General features: G+C 27.4%; 1 protein-coding gene across 3 annotated transcripts; it reads right to left on the bottom strand.

Moving 5' to 3' along the window:
• Window positions 1-1761: 1761 nt before the first annotated feature.
• On the bottom strand, window positions 1762-22029 carry LOC135924539 (uncharacterized). 3 transcript variants are annotated; one of them, XM_065459599.1, is made up of 4 exons: window positions 6127-6205; window positions 5769-5915; window positions 2082-3121; window positions 1762-1875 (listed from the first exon to the last, which is right to left on the bottom strand). In XM_065459599.1, exons 3-4 carry the CDS (start codon window positions 3084-3086, stop codon window positions 1846-1848), a joined length of 1035 nt encoding a protein of 344 aa, XP_065315671.1. In that variant the 5' UTR covers window positions 3087-3121; window positions 5769-5915; window positions 6127-6205; the 3' UTR covers window positions 1762-1845. The 3 variants fall into 3 exon arrangements, with proteins under 3 accessions (XP_065315671.1, XP_065315673.1, XP_065315672.1); XM_065459601.1 differs by lacking the exon at window positions 6127-6205 and adding an exon at window positions 5960-6022; XM_065459600.1 differs by lacking the exons at window positions 5769-5915; window positions 6127-6205 and adding an exon at window positions 21988-22029.
• Between the last annotated feature and the right edge of the window lie 861 nt (window positions 22030-22890).

Below are 22890 nucleotides of genomic sequence, written 5' to 3'. Positions count from 1 at the left end.
AAATTTATTTCTTCTTTTTTTTCAACAGCTACAACAAAGACGAAGCACGCAAATTAATTATAAACTACGGAAGCACCTCAAATTACTATACTATGCAAATTTACAGAAAAGCTCTCAAAATGTGTGGGTTGTAACATTATCAATAAAATATTGACCTAGGATTAATATTTTTGAGGCTAGATTAATTTTAAATTTCTCATTCTTGATTGAATATCAAAAATAAAATGAATAAAAATCGAATTAAGTATTATAAAAAAAATCAGGTAGTGGGGCGAGAAGTAATCAAAAAAAATATTTATTATACTCACTTCTTTAGCAAAGAGTTGACAAAATTTCTTATCTAATGCCCTCATTTAACAAGAATGAAGAACACGCTGAAATCCTGATAAGGTTCTTTAATATTTTTACATCATCAATATGGATAGTTAAAGTCAGGTTCATTTAATTTCTTAGTGTTTTATTTTTCATATTCTCAAATTTTGTAATAAATAAAATAAAAATATCACAAACCTAAGGATTGCTAAATAATTTAAATTTAATGTAAAACATTATAACAGAGAAAGAAGATTAAAGAAATACTGTAGGTTTAAAATATATTTCCTAATTTTTTTTTATGAAAAAGTTGTGCCACTAAAATTTTTGTCATTGGGCAAGGGCAAAAAATATAATTAGAACAATGCAATTTACGAATTAAGTCATATCTCTTCATTAATTTTTCCATGTAGTGAAAATATACCAATAAATTCTTAAGACTAAAAATGTGAATAAAAGAATATTTATTTGCAAAATTTTACAGTTTAAACGAGCAATGGTTAAATGCAATATTCTTATAAGCGAAAAAAATGCACTATTTTGAAAATATTGCTTGAAAAGTTTTAATTATGATAGGATACCTGCAAATCGGTTGTGAGAATTATTGGATAAATGCCAAGATTTTAAAGTCCCTTTAATATTCATATAATGTTTAACAATATAGGTTGATTGCGAATCGAGAGATTTGTCTAATCAAACACCCTAATTATTCATAATATTTAACAGCTGAAAACTTTCGAATGCTTAAATCTAAAGCCAAATTATTTAAAAATAAAAAAAGAATGGAAAAATATTGAATATACGCTTTCTTAAAAGGTAAAGAATATGTATATGGAATACATATTATAACTTAAACAAAATATTAATAATAAAATAAATTAAGAATATCACATCTATGCTAAATACCAGATAAATGCGAAAAAAAATCTCTTCAACGTTTCTCATGTAAACGGTTTCAAGGTATATTGATATGATATATATATATATAACTTCTTTTAGAGTAATAGTGACTTAAAAAAGCATAAACCTTTTTTAATCAAATTAGTACTAAAATTTTAAAGAAACGACAGATACAAATTAAAAAGAAATTTCATTATCAACTGGTATTTTATTATTAATTAATATTTTCACTTGCCGGCGGAGTTTTAAGCAATATTTACACGTCCTTGATTATCGGAGATGATAGCATAATTACAAAAGAAAAATGAAAAGTTCTATGGCTATAAAATTGCTTAGGATTGAATATAGGAATATTTATTTTGAAAAAAAGTGTAATAAAATGGTAATGGCAATCGATGATATAGGTTGATAATTTATTAAACTTTCTCTATAAAAAATGATATAAATTAATTATGATGTTAAAAATAATAATTATTCTCAAAAGTCTAAGCTTTATGTTATATAAGTTTGTTGTAATTTATTATTTATTTAAAAACAAAGTTTAAAATGTAACTCGTAATTGTATTTAACGAATAAATTTATGGTAACTATATAGGAGCAGTCGAAGTCACGTGGGTATACCATATATTATATTTATTTTATTTCGTATAACTTCGCTTCTTTCTATATTATTAAATATGTTAATATTAAGTATAACATATAATTTCAATAAATTGCATTTTTATTTATACCATTTACAAATGAGAAAATTAGTCGATTACAAATTTCAATGAATAAATATGATTGCACTCATAAAACATTGTGACGAAAAAATAATATTTAAAATTTAAGAACTCATAAAAAATATGGGAATTTTTAATATTTTATACATTTTGTACGATATCGCAATCGAAATCAGCCAATTTGTTGATATCAATTTGACTTGATGGAGTGGCGAAGTTAGTGCTGTTAAATTTCTTAATCAGCCTAAGGGCTTTAAACTTGCGAATGTCTTCGACACTGCCTATGACATTATGTTTGCACTTGTAAATAGGAGCTCGAGTATCGGCATATCTCAACGGGAAAGCTGTTTCCTTTGAAGTTTCTCTGATATCATTGTAAAATTCTCTCTCCAGTGTACATTTATCCAATGTAAATGTTTGACAGATACTATTTCTTGAAATTGTTGATGAGGTAGTCGGATGTTTGTGTCTTCTGTGGGGCTGACCGAATGATGGAGAAAAAGGAACTGCGTGCTTATAATGATATCTCAAGTGGGAGTCAGGAATAATAATCGCATTACTATTTTTCTTCCTATTGTTAACATATCTCCTATCCTGAGTTACGTCGCTCATTATATCATCTTCGTCGTCGTAACGAGTTCCCATGGTATCCTTTGTATAAGAAACTCCTTCATCCTCTCCTTCAATATCCGTTTGCGAAAATTTGGTTAGTCTATCAAACCTGTCATCATATTCCTCTTCATATTCAAGAGTGAAGGTTGAAGCTGATAAAGAAGATCCGTTATCAGTGTTGTAATCGCTTTCTCGATGCTTCAAGTTTTGTATATCGCTTTGTAAATTGTTTGTGTTTATTGAAAAGGGAGGAAGGGGATGGCTCGATAATCTTAAGTTATTATTATAAGGTTTGACGTTTAAGGGTCTGATATGGCATGGGGATTGTGTAGGCTCATTTTTTACAAATTTGACATTAATGCTATTATAAATAGAGTCCGCATGGGCACGTTTAACTCCCGATTTGGTTTCAGACTTCAACTGGATGGAGGATAAGAGTTTATCAAATCGTTTGAAGGTGGGTGAAGCGGATGCATTACCAGGATCTGTTTTGATTGGGGTAAATTGATATTCCTTTGGACCGTTATCCCGACTCTTCATGCTTCAGAATATTACGATTAAAATACGAATTTGCCCTAAATTTTTAAAAATGTTTATAATATAAAGTATAATCTTTTGAAATAAGGTTTCCCCTCTTTATAACTCCCTTGGTAATTTGATGATTGTTAAATTAATATTTAATCGATTACATTTCAGATTAAACTTTAAATAATTAAATTCATAAATATTAAGTATTATTTATTAATAATAAACAATTATTTTTAAAGAATTTAAAAATAAATTTTGGTAAATTAATATTTAATAAAAGCATAAATGATAATAGATTATATGGTAAAACGCGACCTCAAAGCTTATTATAGCTCCATTAATATGATATCGATTTCCCATTTTGTTTCATAATATATATATTAAATGTGCAACATGTTCCAATTAATTTATGATAAAATAAATCAGAGATAATAGTTTTTTTTAAATGTAAAATCCTAATATTCAAAGCTAGCATTGACTTATAATATTAAAATGCTATCTAAACATAATTATAACAGTTGAAATATCTAAAGAGTTTTTATATTTTTAAATTGGACAAATATTTTAACTAACATATTGTTAAAAAACTTAATAGTATTCTCTAATCTTTTAAGCCATTTTGCCTTCAAAAAAATAAAACAAACTGTGATTTGTTAATCCAGAATAAATATGTTCAATTGACAAATAATTAATTCGATAATTCCTTATGTTTATAAAAAAAATGTGATAGCATATTTTTATAAATCAAAGAAATAATTAAGACAATTTGATAAGTGCCATTAAGGATGAAAGGCAGAATTTTACATTTTTAAGTATGTTTATATAGCTATCGTAATCTTCTAAGTATACTATATCATATAAAGAAATGTATGGACAGTTAATTCAAATTTATCACCAGGACATGGATATAGGTTCTCTTGAGCCGGAACAGGACAATGACAATCATATTAAATTATTTTATTTGCTAAAAAGAAAACAATTACTTTTTTTTATTAAAAAATAAATCATAAAATTTTATAAATTTCTTTAAATTTTTCTTCAGATATGGGGGATGGAGGCAAACCAAGCAGAATTTTGTGAAAACTATATAGAAGCCTTGAGTACTAACAAAATATAGAAATATCTCAAAGAGTAGCTGACAAAATTGTTGTCTAACATTGGCGACGTTAGCCTTTTCAACTTCAGTGCTCCCTTTTTAAATGGTAATTCTATTCTAAAATGAGCAGGAGATTTTATCTAAAATAAGCAAAGAAAACAAAAAATTCCAACCAAAATTTGTGCAAAAAAATTTGTTCAAATTTTTCTTTAGGAGGGTTCTCCACTACGGACTATTATTATATAATTAATATTTTAGTAATATATATATATATATAAATTATTTGCACTTTTGTTAGAAGATAAATTAAAATGAGTTCTGGTTTCTCTTCCTGTTTCTATAAATTTTAAATGAGGATTGGGTTCTAGTTTATAGATTTGTATCGGTTCCTACGGTTTCGAGTTCTGGTCTCGATTCCAATCGGATAAATTTTTTTGATAAAAATGGGTCTGCATGCCTTGGTCCTACCAGTTTTTAGCTAATAACTCGGTTTTGCCATTTTGGAATCGACTACCAACTAATTGAATTGAATAAATGTGTGCTGAAAAAAGTAATTTCTATGAAAAATGAATTTTTGAACATTAATTTATATAAATTAGTAAGAATTATAGATTATGATAAAATGATCTTATATTTAAAAAAATTAAAATTTTAGAAATATAGATAAATTCACAAAATATTCTTAAGATATATTGCATTTATATAAACTAGCAAGGCATTTTTTAAACCCGCCTGGCCTAAAAATTTTAATTTTCAACAAGCAGGGCCAAGCCGAATATTTTTGAGCTAATTTTTCAATTATTTAATCAGTATTTGATGTCAAATTCCTATGTATATATTTAGAAGGGCTAAATGATTCAATCTACTTTTTGAGATAGGGCACTTCCTATAAATTTTTTATTCTTCTTGAAGAAAAAAATATTTGTTTATTTGTGCAAGTGCTAATGAGTATATTTAGTGGTCAAAATCATAATATTACTAGGAAAAGAAACATCGATTTGTAAGGACCGCTTGATGAATCAAGAAGCTTTCATTTATCTGACTTAAAAAAATTATTTTCAAAAGGAGGACAAAACGATTTATTATGTCATAATATTATTCTATTGATCCTATATTAATATTTGAACGATTGCGAAGCGAATATCAAATTCCCAAATCTTTGGTTTAAAATCAACAATCCTAATTTATGAAATTCCACGTTACCATCTGCCTTAATTTCTTTATCAATGATTTTTGAAAAGTATGTAGTATATATTTAAATAATTTGTTGATTCTATTGAAAAAAATTGAATTTTATTGAGACCAAGAAGGGGTATTTTTATAAGGGGTATCTTTTCCAGATAATTCTGTTCCTGAACTCCATAGAAATAAAAACTATATTTTTTGGCTCTGGGATAGGGGAAATTGTCTTATTACGCGCCACTCGCTGGCTACGCCTCTGCTTAAGATTAACATGATAAGCAAAAATTTAAACCAAAAAAAATGATAAAAAATTTTATTTTTAAGGTATAAAAGTATTTTTATTTTTTTAAATATATCATTAAAATGAGTTGGTGTAAATAAAGTAATTTCTATCGATAGGTGCAAATTATAATTACCTCTCATAGGATTAAATTTCAGACTTTAGACTTAATTGATTTTAAAGTAGATTGAGTTGGACTAATGTGCCCCTTAAATTTTCCCAAGTCTTCTCTAAGGCATATTTTGAGTTGTATAGAATTTGTTCAGTTGGTCACGCTCTAAACCTGAAGATAAGGTTGACACAGTTTATTAATATGATAAAAATAACCTCTTGATTGCTTAGCTGAGAGATCTTTATTACTCAATATTGTTATAGTTTTCTAAAAGAATAATTCTATAATTATGTAAATTCTCTCATCAAATTCAAATCATTTCTTAAGCCATATTGAAATTACAATAACTAACCCCAGTTAACATTATAAAAAATTAAATTACTAGCCTTGAGAATATATTGCCGCAATGTTTTTATTTTAATTTTGAATTTTTAAAACTTCAGTCCGATTTAATATTTGAATTGTTCTACATTAAATGATTAAAGTTAGAAAAATGTATAATTATTTCGATATATTCTAGATTTGTATACAATATATAATATTTTTATATTTGTCGCATATATACTTAATTTTCATTTTATATTTATACAAAAAAAATTATATATTCCACAATCTCATTTATCATTTAAGCTTATTTTAATAAGTGAAAAAGTTATTATTCATTATTTTATTCTTACGTAATATGAGATAACTTTAAGTGAAATTTTCAGATGTATTAATTCAATTTTTAATTTTTATATTCATGTTTAATGTTAAAAAAATGTTTATTTTTTTGAGTGTGAATTGAATATTATTTCTAAAAAAATAAAATAAAATCGATTAATAAAATTAAAATCAAGTAAAATGAAAAAGATTAATATACATAGCCTGCAAAGCTAAGATTTTTATGGGAAGAGGGAGGGGGGTACGATTTTTTATCCCTATCTTCTTTTTGCCGGCAATTTTATTTAAAGATTTTTGTTTATAATATTTCTTATTCTACCTTTGTTATTTTTGTTGCTTTTTTAAAATATGTATATCAATTATCAGCTACGTGAAGTTGGTCTAACGATTGCTAATTATAAAATCGATGCCAATATTTAATAAAATGTATATTTATGCGTCGTCTAACTATGCGTCCCCCCCCCCCCCCTTCCCCCCCCTCCCCCGAGATTTTAATGGGAAATTGCATCGTACCTGTTAGAGAGTTTAGGAGATCCACACACAGGGTTAGCCTCATTGGAGCGCAACCAGTTAAATTTTCGTGTTAAGGAAGTATCCCATTTTCCAAAACGATGGAATGATTTGATTTATTATTTATAACATGTTTAATTTTTTTTAAATTAAAATTTTGTTAAACCTAAATGTGCCTATCATCTTCTGAAATAAATATCATGTTATTATGTATTCATATATTTTTTATAATATTTTTAGATATTTTTTTAAAATGGAAGAAGACATTTCTGAGAATTAGGAGTAATAAAAGTTTATTGAGAGAAGTTGTATCATTTAAAAAAATCAAAACAAATTTTATTACTATTTTTCTTTAAACTTAGAGGTCTGCAACGGGTATGTTTTCAACCCACGTTGGCCCATGTTGTCAGCTGGTTAAAAATTTAAAAAATTCGGCGGGTGGGTTAAATATTTTTTGGGAGAAATGAGTAGAAGGGGCCTATATTTATTAAAAGTTATTTTTTCATTTCAAAATTTTATTTTTTAAGTTTAGTATAAATATAGAATAAAAAAAATAACTACACACCATCAAATAATTTTATAAAATTGGGCGAGCGGGTTAAAAAAATATTTTAGATGGGTGAATGGGTAATTTTTTTAAAAACTATGGGTGGGCAGACGAATCGGTTAAATTTTTTTTAAAGGACTAGCGTTCGGGTTCATTGATGACTTCTCAATTACAACCCCTATTTATGCCTATATATTATTTTTATTATTAATATCATTATGAAAACCAATGATTTTATTCTATATAGTTCTTTATAGAAGGAATTTATCCTGAATCCACCCTCTATTGATAAGCCACTGATTAGAGACTTCGAACAGGGATGTCTTGGGTCTGGTTGCAAATATTTTCTATAGACCACTAGATAAGATAAATTAATTTCATTGGTTCAAATATCAATGCAATTTTCGAAGATGAATACCCTGGCCGCGCTTGTTGCCAAAGTTCACACTCGAGATCTTTATGGGTAGTTCTTTGACCCTAACGACCGCCTTAAATTCAATTTTTTTAGGTCCCGGCTCATCATTTTCTTTAAATTCACCTTCCTCCTACCCCACAGCCCATTTTAACTTGCCCGCTGGCCCAATGTTTAAAAATTATTTGATTTTAATTTGCCTCTTTGTTTATTTTATTAATATACAATTACAATATTATGAAATAAAATTTTTTAAATTTTAATAATTATAGGTTCCTTCTGCTCATTTCGTTCGAAATATATTTTTAACCCGCCCGCCCAATGTTTAGAAGGGGAGCGGGGGTGAGTTGGCTAAAACCCCCAATATGCAACCTCTAGTTTATATGCCATAACGGAAGGTTATAAATATTGATTATCTAAATGAGTTAATCAATCAGTATAAGATTAAAAAAACATAAGGAAACGATACTGCGTTAAAATACTTAAAAAATTTTATATGTGGTATTAAAAAATTATCCAAAACTCTTTTATAAAAATAAATGAGCTATTTACCATTATATTTCTTTTCTTAGAGAGGTCTTCAATAATGGATGTAAGAGCCAAGTAGTCCAAACCCCCTAAATGGCTTTTCACTTTATTTTAAAATATGTCATTTATTGTCTAACTCATTCGTATCGGAATTTTCCTATAAAATCCTTTAAAAATTTTAATGCATTATATAAATCTTTTTTAATCAATAGATTTTAGAACTAAACATAATACCAAAATAATATAAATCAATAATAGTAATAATAGTAATAAATACTTCATAATTATCGATAAATTCATACAATTATTTAGACGAATTCTTAGTTACATTTATAAATTTCACCCCTTTGCTAGGCTCCTATCATTTAGACTTGTTAAAAGTCAGTTTTATTCAGAATTCTGAACCCGAATTTGGGTTCAGAAATTTAAAATAGTTTGGTTGGGAATTTTGAGGCCACAGACCAAACAATGATTGATTTATGGACAACCCATCTAACCCGGGGTAATATAGGCCCGGGGTGTGGATCTCGGTTTTCGGCTAAGTTCCTGTTATCAAAATTTCTGCTAAATAGAGTTTAATTTCTGAACCCGAATTAGAGTCCAGAACCCTGGTTTTATTTAGGATGGCTCATATTTTTCTCAAATAAGAATGCGTTCCTTAAATTTTAAGGATCGATCCACAGCGACACAAAATAATTTAGAAAAAATATAAAATAAGAATGATTTTTTGATTTACAAAATGCTACAATATGTGGAGAGGAGAAGGAACTATATAAAAATCAACCAATAATATAACAAGGTTGGGCAATAGTTGGCTACAAATGTATCTAGGTTACATTTTTTCAAAGGTAAATTGTGGCGATGATAGCCAGACTACATTTTTTATAAAACAGCTTGTTATGCCACCCATCTTTGTGATATATTACAAAATATATAAGATTTTAAAAATTATTTTAGAACGTTTATAATGATCTAAAAACATAGGTAATATATATCACAAATAATAAATAATAGAAAATTTGTTAGAATATAAAATTCGGACAAAATAATAATAAGCATTAGTGATCTGCATTGGGCCTAATTTTTCAAGCCCGGCCTGGCCCGAATTTATTTAAATATAGATTAATTTTTATAATTAATCAACATAAACGATATATGTTATATGGCGTCTAGTTTCTATAAATAAAATCAAATATTTTTATTTTACATGAAAAATTCAACATAAAATTTATAAATTTAGATATATTCTAAAATTTTCTAAGATGATTGTTTGTTAAAAAATAGATCCGGCCCGGACCTACTTTTGCAGATCTCTAGATTTAAAAAAGAGTTTATAGAGGATTTTGATATTTTAAATTATCGGTAAAATTTTCTACAATTATTTAAATGATAAAATTTTTCGAATCGCACACAAAGAATCCACATATATTTATAATTATAATAGTATATGTTATTTTTATTAGGTGGGGTTTCCCCCATCAATTCTATTGTAAGTCTTTAGGTTCATTTATTATTGAGTGTGTTAGACTTATAAATTTTGGATTTTCATTTTTTTTATAAAAATGTTTTAGAGGGGGATTTTATTAGCTTATAATGATATTTACGAGAACGGCACAACTCTGGTAATTATAGATAATGTTAGCTTAAAAAAATTAGTTTTGAAAATAATTGAAAACAATTTTTTTGAACCCCCTGAGATTGTAAAGGCTAATGACGCCCTGCTTATTTATTAAAAGAACTGATTTAACTTTAACCCCCTCCCCCTCATTCTTCCAAATATCATTTATATTATATTTAATGAATAATAGTTTTAAAAAATGTCTATATTTATTTCGATAATGTGTATTGATAGTTTTTTATTGCTATCGGAAACATAATCCATAATGAATTAAAAAGTTTTTTCATAATGCTCACAATTACAAATATTTAGATTTTTACACAATCTAATATATTAGAAACTTAGATGAAGATAGTAATTAAAAATGGTGGAGGTGCCTAGATTCTTATCATTTTGGCGTGCTAATAACTTTTCTATAAGTCTATTCATGGATCAGTTTTGTTGCCCAAGTAAAATTTTTAGTGCTCAGATTAAATTTATATGTGAGAACATATATGAACATTAATTAAAAGTATAAATATTATATAAAAATAACCATTATTAAATAATATAATAATTTGTTTTTTTAAATTTGTAATTAAAAATTTTTTATATTTATTAACATTGTTATTTTTTTAAAAAAAATATGAAATTTTTATTTTAGGATACATAAAAAAAAATCAATACTTTTAATATCAATTATTTTCAAAACCGCCACACATTTTCAAATTAATAAAAGATTTGTAATATAAAATATTTCAGCCCTAAATATTATCAATTTTAGATTTCTATATTCTATTATATTTCTTCAATACTTCATATATTGATTTAAAATTTTTTTAAAAATAATGCCAAATCATTATCGGATTAATTATTTATTTTGTAAGGGAAAATATGTATATTATTTAAAACAGGTAATAAAGGAGGAAGATCTTATGAGAATTCAAAATAATATGAAATACCCAGGATTTGAACCTGTATACTAAAAAAAGTTTGGATAAACCCTATTATAATATAATAATTGGAAGGATGAGTAAATCTTCTTTTCCTTCAATATTTTTATCGTAATATGTAAATGAAAATGTAAGGGGGGGGGGTGTTAAATACTTCTCCCACTCCCCAATGGGAATAGGATAGGGATGACATTTGCTTTTACTGTTTATTTTTAATTTATAAAAATTCCTTCTCAATTTTCATCTTTTATTTATATAAAATCATCTCAGAAATTTCCTTTACTATTTTAATACGTGAAAACCTTCTAAAAATCTATGAATAAACAATTTTCAATTTCTTAAGAGATGTTTGGCACAATTTTCGAATGTAATACAGTGAATGCATTAGATCGAACGTATTATCACCAGAATAATATCGCGAATATATTCTAGCGGATGTATTATCGCTAATTCATTACAGCATGCATTATCACGAATGTATCATCGCGGATGTATTACAGCGAATGCATTATCGCGAATACAATCTTGATTTATTTGTATTTGACAAATAGTTAATATAATTAATATAAAATATTAAAATACCTTTGTTACTTATACACTTTTTCTATTTTAAACAGCTCATCAATTAATATATCTTCATTTTCTAAGTATTTCGGAAATTATAATTTTGTTACCTTTTGGGAGTGCCGGTGTAGGATTGTGAAATCAGTACCCATTGTAGCTTCAATACCGTATTGATATTATCATTGTAGATTCAATACCGTAGTGATATTTTGGTATTGTAGAATCAATACCGTATTGATTTTTAAGAGATGTTTTCATCGCTTCAAATATATTGGCGGCCATTAAAATTGTAAAATATTTATTATTAAATTAAAATTTATTTGAAAATATTTATGGATATTCTGTGTTGATGATACAATACAATAAAATATACATGTATATAGGGTGGCCAAACAAGCATGGCGTTTTAAAATCTTTATAACTCTAAAACACCTCATTATTTATGAAATTTCGTTTTATAGAGAATATATGGAATTTGATATACTCAATTTTTTTATTAACTAGATTGAGTCGTATTTTAGAAAATTAGAAATACTAATATTTGACAAAATATAAACTATGACCCTCATTTATTTTTATTTATTCAAAAATGGGCTAGAAGGGTTCACATTATGTTGATTTAGAGCTGACGCCCGCCATTTTTCAAGATATTTTTATATTAATTATAAATCTTATAGAATTATCAAAATAATAATTATAATTAGATTATGTTTATCCTTCTGTTCTAGTATAACACCCAACAATCAACGGCAATTTGATTATTTCTTGCGAAATTAAGGGCATATTTTACCAATTTTTCTTTCAAGTTTTTATGATTCAAAAGATAGTAGCCTATTACTTGATATTTTTTTGGTACATAAAACCAATATTTTGAGGTATCTTATCTCGCTGAACTGGATGAATATTCTTTTCATTTTTCCACAGGGAATGTAGAGTCAAACATAATGCATTCCAATTTTTCTTATCGTGGTAAAATTTTATCATTATCAGATCTTCTCTTGATAAACTGGACAGGAAGCAAGAACCTAACAAGAATAAATTAAAAAAATTCATTATATTGTTTCACAATTCATGAGTTGCAATTATAGTAATTTCATCATCAGAGATTACATGAATTAAGCTCTGAAATAGAAAGCCATTCAATTCGACAAACCTATGACTGAATATTACGGCATCTATTGTTATGATGAACTTTAGCCTTTTCTTTTTGATTAAGCTATAAAAAAAACTTTATAAAAATTTATAAACAAAAAATGGTCTAAATTGCATTAAATAAACTGTACATTTAAACAAATAATATAAAAATTTAATTCCTTTATCCTAATCCTAGGAAAAACATTCTATTTTATTGCTTATAATCTTTTTTATAAAATTGGAGTCAAAAAAAAATGAAAATCCCAAACTGGACAGAAAATTGTTTTAGATCCAAGCCCGAATTTAGACCTATTTTCAGGTTCCATTATGCCTTCCTAGAGAAAGGCCGATAAATATAAAAATGTAATTTCCACCAAACTGTATTCTCAATGTTGCAAATGAGGTATTCATTTATGAGAATGTATTCGCGATAATGCATTCGCGATAATATATTTGTGCTAATACATTCGATATAATACATTTGCTTTAATATATGCTATAATGTTTTCGCAGTAATACATTAACACTAATGCATTGCTATAATATTTTCGCTGTAATATATTCGCGCAAATGAGCTCGCGATATTAATTTTGCAATATTATATTCGCTATAATGCATTCGCAAAAATACTTTTAGTGGTAATCGACATCCGCGGTAATTCATTCGCGATAATGCTCTTCTCGCTAAAATTTTCTAGACAAAAATATCAAATTACAATTTTCCATATTGGGCCGAAGCCCATCGAAAGAAATTCGTACCCCCTCCATTTTTGGGTTAACCTCTATTATGCTACGCATAGACCCTGGAGGGGGAAGGGGCAAGGGGAAATCTCCCATCTAAAGTATCTAGATAAAAAAATGTGTTATCTGTATCTAGATAGTGTTTTTTTAAAATATCTGTATCTAGATATTATTTTAAAGGTATCTGTATCACTTTTTAAATACTTTTTAAGATACATTTTGATATACTTTTATTTAACGCTTTTTTATATTATAAATAAAAATACTACTTGAGTTCAAAATTTATTTTATTTCATATGAGCATGTATTATATATATTAAAAAATACAAATATTATATTATACAAAATATTAAAACTTATATATAAATAAATGTATATATAAATATTAATTAAATATTATGTCCGAGTTTATCAATAAACCAGACAAATTTTGATATTACAATCCGTCTCAAGGAATCTGCCATTTATATTTTCAATGAAATTGGTTAATTTTATTTTATCATAATAATTTTAAAAATTTACTTTAGGTTGATTTAATAGTGATGAAGAGGAAGAAGTAATAATAAATGAAGCATAAACAAGTTCAGATGTTTTTCCATGGTCAATTTATAGAGCATATTTTAAAATAATATCTCAAAATAAAGAAAACAATCACTGATAGTAAAATGTTTGCCATGTCTACCAAAAAATACGAAAATTAGCATTACCTCAACTTGCGAAATTGTATAACATTTAAGGGTATAGATGCTAAATAAATGTTTACAATTGTAATTTTAAATTTTAAGTGCAAATATCAAACATTGTTAATGAAAATAAAAAAGGGGAAGGAGAATAAATCTATTAAAGAATATATTGGACTAGGCTCATCATCCATTGATATTTTTGCCAAGGGACCTTAAACTTTAGCCCAAATCAATTTAGATGATTTATAAACAGCTTTTATTATAGCTGGCATTCAGTCATTTTCAATTTTTAAAATCCTTCGTTTATTTTTATATAATTTTTCAAAAATGAATTTCGAGATTTTAGTATTTTTAAAGATTATCCTGATATAAAATTGTTATTCAATAAAAATAACACCATAAAAAATACCTTTGCATATAAAGATGACTTAATGACCAAAATTTTGAAAATATTTTATTACTGAAATCTAATAATTATTTATAATCATTTAATCATTTAATCATATATTTTCATACATTATATTATAATATTAAAATCTAATTATTTTATTTATATTTTGATAAATGAGATATCGAGTCAATAAATTTTTTAGGTCATTGCATGAATTTTCACAATAGAATCCTAATTTGGGGTTATGCAAACTTTATATAAGAGTATAATAAAAATTGTATCTGTATCAACTTTTTAGACGATATATCTGTATATGTATCTAAATCCATTTAATAGTATCTTTTAACAACTCTGAAAATTACAATTGGTATAAAAAAAATTGTAAACTTTTGAGGGGGTTCTTCAAATTTTTCAGAGGGCTCGAGCCTCTGCTTCTTCCCCCCCCCCACCTAATGACATGATTGCTAGTGACAGTTATTGTAAGTTTCAATAAAACTAATTGATCAAATTCATCATGTAAAAATGTCCCATGTTCAAATTAAATTTTTCTTTATTTTGAATTTCTTTTATAATGAATTGATAAAAATATTTTACATTAGGTATATTTCTTCTTTAGATAATCTTTATATGGTCAATGGCGGAAATGGGGGAAGGGTTTGATGATAGTGAGGTTACAACTGGTGGTAGCCCCACAAGTCTGCCTCAGCTATTAATTCAAAAATTTAGTCCGCCGCCCATCTATTGTTTAAAAGTGTGAAGTCCCCCTCCCCTGCCCCATCTTGATTATTTAAAAATTTACATATTTGGATAAACATTAGATATATGTTAGATTTATTTGCAGATCTCATGTATTTTTTTAGAGAATTATTGAATATATGATTTACTATTCGATTTGAAATTTAAGAATAATGATATTAGAAAATTTTATGAATATTAAATTTAAATTATTCTTTTAATTTTGATTTTTTTGCTAATATTAATGATTAAATTTTTCAAAGTTACAGCCACTTTAATCAAATATTTTATTTTTTTAAAACTAACTATATCGATAATGGCTTCTCGTTTAAAAATCTCTAAAACAAAATTAAAACAAATATATATTGTATGATTATGCAATCAGTGGGAGAGGAAATAATGGCTTTTACTGAGAGTCTATTATCATAGACATTTTTTTTTTCCTTTAGCTTTCACCTTTTCTGGTGGTAAGCTCCTTCAACATCTCTCTCCACTTTATGTTATTCATACAATCTCTTTTATCTATTTTATACTTCTTTATATTGGCTATAACTTTATGGCCCCATTGAAGTTTTGGCCTTCCTCTTTTACGTTTGCCCATCACTTCCAAACTTTCAACTTTATTTCCTATGTAGTTCATTGTGTGCCCATACCACCTAAGTCTGTTTACCATTAACTTAGTCTTAATGGGCACTACCTTTAAACTATTTAGTATTCTTGTACTGCGCACCTTATCCTTTCTTGTTACCCCAGCAATCATCCTCAGCATTCTCATCTCCATAGTTTGTAGACTTCTCTCGTCTGATTCTTTGGTTGGCCATGTTTCCGAACTATATAGAATAGTTGGTTGTACTATGGAACTGTAAATTTTTCCCTTTAATTTGTGTGGAATTCTTTTGTCAAATAGCACTCCAGATAAAGATCTCCACTTTAACCACCCTTGATTAATCTTACTCTTTATCTCTTTTTCTATTGTGCCGTTTGTTTGTATAATGGAGCCCAAATATTTGCAGCTTTCAATTGCGGATATCTGCCAATCATTTATATAAATACTCTCCGTTTCATCTCCTCCTATCACCATATACTCCGTCTTTTCTCTATTTACTTTTAATCCGTGCGTTTCTAGGATATTTATCCAATTCACTAACCTTTCTTTCATTTCATCCTTGGATTCGGCAAGTATCACAATATCATCTGCAAATATCATATTCCACGGGACTGTTTGAGGTATAGACTGTGCTAATACATCTATTACTGTAATGAAGAGAAGTGGGCTGAGAGCCGACCCTTGATGAACTCCTTCGGCTATTGTGAAGCCTGCTGAAGTACCTGTTGTGCTACGGACCATTGTTGTATGTCCCATATACATATCCTGTATTATTCTTATATATTTTTCGGGAACTTTTTTGTGGCGTAGCGCCCACCAGATAAGTTTTCTTGGGATTCTATCGAAGGCCTTTTCTAGATCGAGAAAGACCATGTGTAGCTTTTTGTTCTTTTCCCTGTATTTTTCACTCATTTGCCTAATTGCATGGATAGCATCGGTTGTTGATCTTCCAGGCATAAAGCCAAACTGAGTCTCTCCTATTTCGATTATATCTCTTAATCTTTTTTCTATTATTTTTTCGTATAGTTTTAGGCCCCTGTAATTTTGACAATTGTGTGGATCCCCTTATTTTTGAAGATAGGAACTAGATAGCTCTGCCTCCATTTTTGGGGAACCTCTTCATTTCCAAGTATTTTATTGTACAGATTCGTGAGGAGATGTATTCCATCATCTCCTAGTGCTTTAAGGCTTTCTATTGGAATATCGTCTGGACCCCTAGCTTTGTTGTTTTTCATATGCTTCAGGCATGTGATTATTTCTTGTTCTGTTATAGGTTGTACAAGGTTTTGACAAGGGGAGTGTTCGTCGAGATGCAATATGTAGGAATTAAAGTTGAGAAACTCCTGAAAATATTCTTTCCATCTATTCATTATTTCTTTTTCCTTTATTATCAATTTCCCATCTTTATTTTTGATTACTTTCGGAGCTCCGTTTATCCCTAGAGTTCTTTTCTCGCTGTTTGGCTAATCTGTATATTTTATTTTGCCCTTCTTTGGTATGTAGATCTTCGTACATGTCATCGTATGCCATAGATTTGGCTCTAGCCACCGCCTTTGTAGCTAATCTCTTGGATTTTTTGTATCTTGACTTGTCATCTGCATTTTTGGATTTGTACCATATTTTATAAAGGGCTTATTTCTCCTGTATAGTGGTTTGTACCTCTTGATTCCACCACCATAGTTCTTTGTGTGATTTGTTGCCTCCTCTTGTCAAGCCTAGCGTCGATTTTGCAGTGTCTATTAATCTGGATGAAAGGTCTGTCCAGATTTTTTCACTGACTTGTGAGCAATTTATTGTTTCCATTGTTTTTAATTTGCCCCATTTGATGCATGGTTCCAGTTTTATCTTGTTTTGAGTGGATTTATTTGAGATCTGTAAATCCATGACTAGTAGCTTGTGTTGTGGGGCGATATCTTCTCCTGGGATGACTTTACAGTCTATTACATCTTTTAATCTTCTGCGAGAGATTAGCATGTAATCTATCTGTGTTTTCCTAGTACCACTTTCATATGTTATTAAATGACTGTCTTTTTTCCTATAGTAGGTGTTGGTTAAGGCAAGGTCGAAGGCTTGCGCAAATTTCAGTACGTGCTCTCCTTCATCATTCCTTTCTCCATATCCAAAACCACCATGATGCGTTTTGTAGCTATCTCTTGCTTTCCCCACATGCGCATTTAAGTCACCACCAATTATGACTAGGTCATCCTTAGGGATTTCCATTACAGCTTCATCAAGGATAGCTCTAAAGTCATCTTTCTCTTCTTCCTTGCAACCCGTTTGAGGAGCATATACTGATAGGATGTGTAGTATTGATTGACCAATGCAGAGTTTTATCTTCATTAGTCTATCAGAGATCCTGTTGACTTCTACTACTGAAGAGGTTAGGTCTTGGCTGAGGATGATGCTGACACCGTTCCTATTGCTAACAAATCCATTATAGTACAATTTATACCCATCTCCAATCATCAAAGTTTTCTTACCTTTCCAATTCGTCTCTTGTATGCACGCTATATCAACTTTTCTCTTGTTCAACATTGATGCCAATTCTCTCGTCTTACCTTTAAGCGTCCCAATATTCAAACTTGCCAGTCTTGTCTTCTTTGCTTTGACCTTTAGTTTACTTTTCACAGGATGGAGGTCTACACCCTGCGCGTCGCATGGAGGGAACGCCCTAGCTTTCATATTCATATTTCCATTTATTTCTGTCATTTTGTACAGGTATCCTTATCACCCGGCTGTCCAGGCCTGTCGGTGACCGGGGTGTCATCTCTAAGCTCCGAAATTCATCATACCATATGTCTTTACACATCAGTCATCGAAGAAAAACTTTGAAAGTTTTTGTTCCTTACCAGGATTGAACCTGCGTCTTTGTTCATACTCGTGTTTCCAATCGTACATCTTACCCATTAGGCCACCCCGGCGATCTATTATCATAGACATTGATTACCAAAAATAGCATGTCTCTAAAAGAAAAAACAATTAGGAAAATCTTATGCCTTTATTTTAAAATTCATTTTAAAATTACAATTAGTTTTTCTTATTAAGATTGTACTTTACCTATGATGTTAAATTTTCAATAAAATGTAAAATAAATTTATGTACTAAATAGAGTATCTAAAAATATTTAAAAAATCGAATTATTCGTTATTCATATAACGAATACCAATAATACAATTATTCAATTAGTACAAATATGTATTAAATTTATCGTTTCGAAATTTACAAATGAATATTTCATTATTCGTTCGATATTCTGGAGGTCCATTTCAGCTTTGAATAAATATACAATTTTTTTTTTAAAAAAAAAAAATTAAAGAAAAATTTTATTTGAAAACTCTATTTTCCTCTTGATATTTATTTAATTATAGACTATGCTTCATGAAATTTCTAAAATGTTTATATGTTCTTGTTGAAACAAATTCCTGGATCCACGCCTGATGAAATACCTTTAGAAATATTTTTCTTGGATTAACATACAATTTTACTAAATGCACTTATTGCTCGATTTCATATTAGGGCTTGATTACGAGATATATCAAGTTATTAAAAGTCTATAAAAATTGTTTAACACCATTCGCGTTTAATGAAATTTGAATTTAAAAAAAATACTATAAAATAAACATAATTTTGAATAGAAAAAACTATATTATAGCCTCATGGCTGCGTAGCTCGTCTACCAATTTTCTGAACCGTAACCATAATAGAACCGTTCATTATAAATACTTTCGAACCGAGTTAATCCGATTTACATCAGTTCTTAAAATTATATTAATTTTAAATGATCAACATACCACAATGGACCTATGTAATGAAGCTAGACCATTTGAAAAATAAACTAAAAATCTGTATGCACCTAACTGTTATACTAACGATTCGACACCTTAGAAAAATAAGGAAATTTATTATAAAAATTATAATTTAAGTTTTTATAATTAACATTTTCACTCAAACTATTTTAATTTTTAGTTGATCGATAATGAAAATAACTTAAATTAATCATTGCTACCATAGCATTAATAAATTAAAACATTTTATAGAAAAATCATTCTTTTTTCATAGATTAATATTTTATAAGATGAAATTTTAAAATTAATCACAAATTAATTAAAATAATTATTATAACATTATTTGAACCATTTTTTGCATTCAATTATACCTCGTCCTAGCTCAATAATATTCGCTACGAAATTTATCGTAAAATTTTTGAATCATTATCCTACGTCTTCGTTCGCAACATTAAAATTGCGTGGATCAGCGAATTAAAAAAAATTGTATTTTTGCAAAATGCGTATGTACTAGAGCGAAACCCGACCAGTCAGAGAGCCAGCCTTTTAAAAAATTATAACGGGCGTGGCCAGGCAAAAAATTTGACGGTCAGGCCGGATTTGTAAATAAAAAATAAACAGGTCAGACAACTCGTATATCTTTGATTTTTTGTAAAATTTTAATGGCCCAACCCGGGAATTAAAATTTGATATATTTCTTAAATCTGATAAATTCTATTTAAAAATAAATTACAATATACTTATTTCTTATATTTTAAAAGCTGTTGTTTAACTAAAATACTAAATCTATAAATAAAATAATAAATTTACAAAAAATTAAATAAGTTATTTATGATAGTATTCAATTATAAATATATATAAAACAGATTTCAAAATTTCATTAATTTATAAAACGGTTGTTATATATAGCCATTAGAGTAGAAATATAAGATCCCTAATTGACATTGAGAAAAATTAGATTTAGATTAAAAATGGACATTAAAAATTTACTGGCCTGAAAAAAATTCGCCTAAAAAAATAAAAGGTCCCGGCCGAGACCGACTTTTTATAAAATTTAAACGGTACCGGCTGGGAAATTAGTAAAAGATTATATCGGGCCGGAACGGGCCGAACAAATATATAAATTTCAAAGAGGGCTAGGAAACGTGCGCAAAAATCTTAACGGGCTCAAACGGACGCTCCGTTTGCAGATCTCATGTACTGAATTTTGCGAAAAAAAGATTAAAATTTTTTTGAATAGAAAGTTTGCTGATTCGCGTAATTTTAATGTTCAAGGGATGTTCATATAAATAAATTAATTAATTGGATATAATATGTTTAAAACGAAAACAGTAATATTGTTAAAAGTCACTTTTTAAATGTAACTAACTACCGTTACATTACAAGTTACTGTTTTCCCTAAACTAAATAAACATTCTACAGGAGCGCAAATGAAACTTTATATTCTAATAAAAAGCGATTTTGGGAAATCATTAAGACAATAAATAATATATTATTAAAAATTTCTATCATAATATTTAAAACACTATAATATTAAAATACTTTAAAATGAATACACTATAAAAATAAAAATACAATTTCATAATTGTGTTCCTAAAAAGGAACATTTTTTATATAAATTTTAAATATTTTTTTCTAAAATTTCTATCAGAATATTTAAAACAATATAATATTTAAACACTATATAATTAATACACTATGAAAATACAATTCATAATTGAGTCCCCAAAAAGGAACCATTTTTGTATATATAAAATTTAAAATATTTATTTCTAAAATTTTTGAATTACAGTTGGGAAGGGAGAGGGGATGGGTAAGGGGATAATTTTTATTGTCTTAATTTTTTTTACAAAAACAGGTAAATTTCTGAAGGGGGATATCCCAATGTCATCCTTAGATATGCCTATGGCCTAAATTTAATGTTATCGCGTCAAAGGTACATTATTAGAAACGAATTATCGTTAGCTAATTTTGGGAAACATATGTATTAAAAATATATTTTATTGAGTTTTAAACGTTTTTATTAAAACAATTAGAGGGCTGATGTTTGAAAAAATAGATTTTGTCGGACTAAATACCAAATTTAGCAGCAAACTAATTAATTCTGCGAAAAAAATCATAACTAATTTGGTAGAGCTAGGTAAAAATAAATTTAATATCTGCTTAATATAATTATATGGTATAAATGCATTATGAATGACAAATAAAACAATCAAAAGAAATATTTTGAAATAAATTGCTTAAATAATTGAACTATAGAATTCCTATTGATTTAAATCTTGGCAATATTTGTAAAAATAATATACATTAAATGTAGTAGAAATAATATCCCTTTTTAACATCTGGTATGGTTCATTAAAATCATTGGATTAAATATTATAATTATAATTTTACCTTTTAATTGTATAATATTCCGTTTAATTCGCAATTTTAAATAGAAGATTTTTAAAATTTTATATAATTGAAATTGAAATTAAAATATTTTGAATAATATTTTAAATAAATATTGATTTTTTATTTTTATTGTGGAGAATTTTCATGATTATTTAAATATTTTATTTTTTACTTTATTAATTTTTTTACAAACGTGGTCAAAAATTTTAAAGTTTTGAAAATAATTTAAAATTGTATCTTTTTTATTTATAATATTTTCTAATAAAATTTAATATGTTTATTTAACAAGTCACAATATGTTATTTATTTATTGTTATACAATGGAGAACTTAATTATCGGATAAAATAAAAATTTTAATTGAATTAGATTTATTATTTTAAAAATAAAAGTTAGAATTAAAAAAAGATATAATTTAAATTATTATACAATGTTTATTTTGGCATAGATAGAACATATTTTTTTCAGCACTGTTAGAGGGGATATTCAGACAATTTAATTTCGAATATATTATATGTTGATACAGTTAATTTATAAACTAGTTAGGGGCTTAGATTTAAAAAAAAATGCAACTGGTATTTGTGATTCTAATTAATTATATTTTTTGAATGTAACGATAAAAAAATTACCTATTCAATTATTTTTAATATGTTAAATATTTATATTAGAGACCTGCAAAAGTATCATTTGCAAGCCCAGCCAGTATTTTTTTAAAAAGATTTCAGACCCGGCCCATTTTTTAAAAATATATTTATTTTGGAGATTTAAGATATTTTATTTTAAAAAACGTATTTTTTTAAAAAAAATTTCATCCCCGGCTCGGGTATTTTTTAAAAAAAATTTGGGCCTGGCCTGGGTATATTTAAAAAAATGAAATACCCGGACCGGGTTTAGGGCCGGGCCTT

This window comes from Gordionus sp. m RMFG-2023, chromosome 2 (assembly GCF_954871325.1).
Source record: "Gordionus sp. m RMFG-2023 chromosome 2, tfGorSpeb1-WG-v2, whole genome shotgun sequence".
NCBI classification, from domain to species: domain Eukaryota; kingdom Metazoa; phylum Nematomorpha; class Gordioida; order Chordodea; family Parachordodidae; genus Gordionus; species Gordionus sp. m RMFG-2023.
This window is presented reverse-complemented; position numbering and strand designations above follow the sequence as displayed.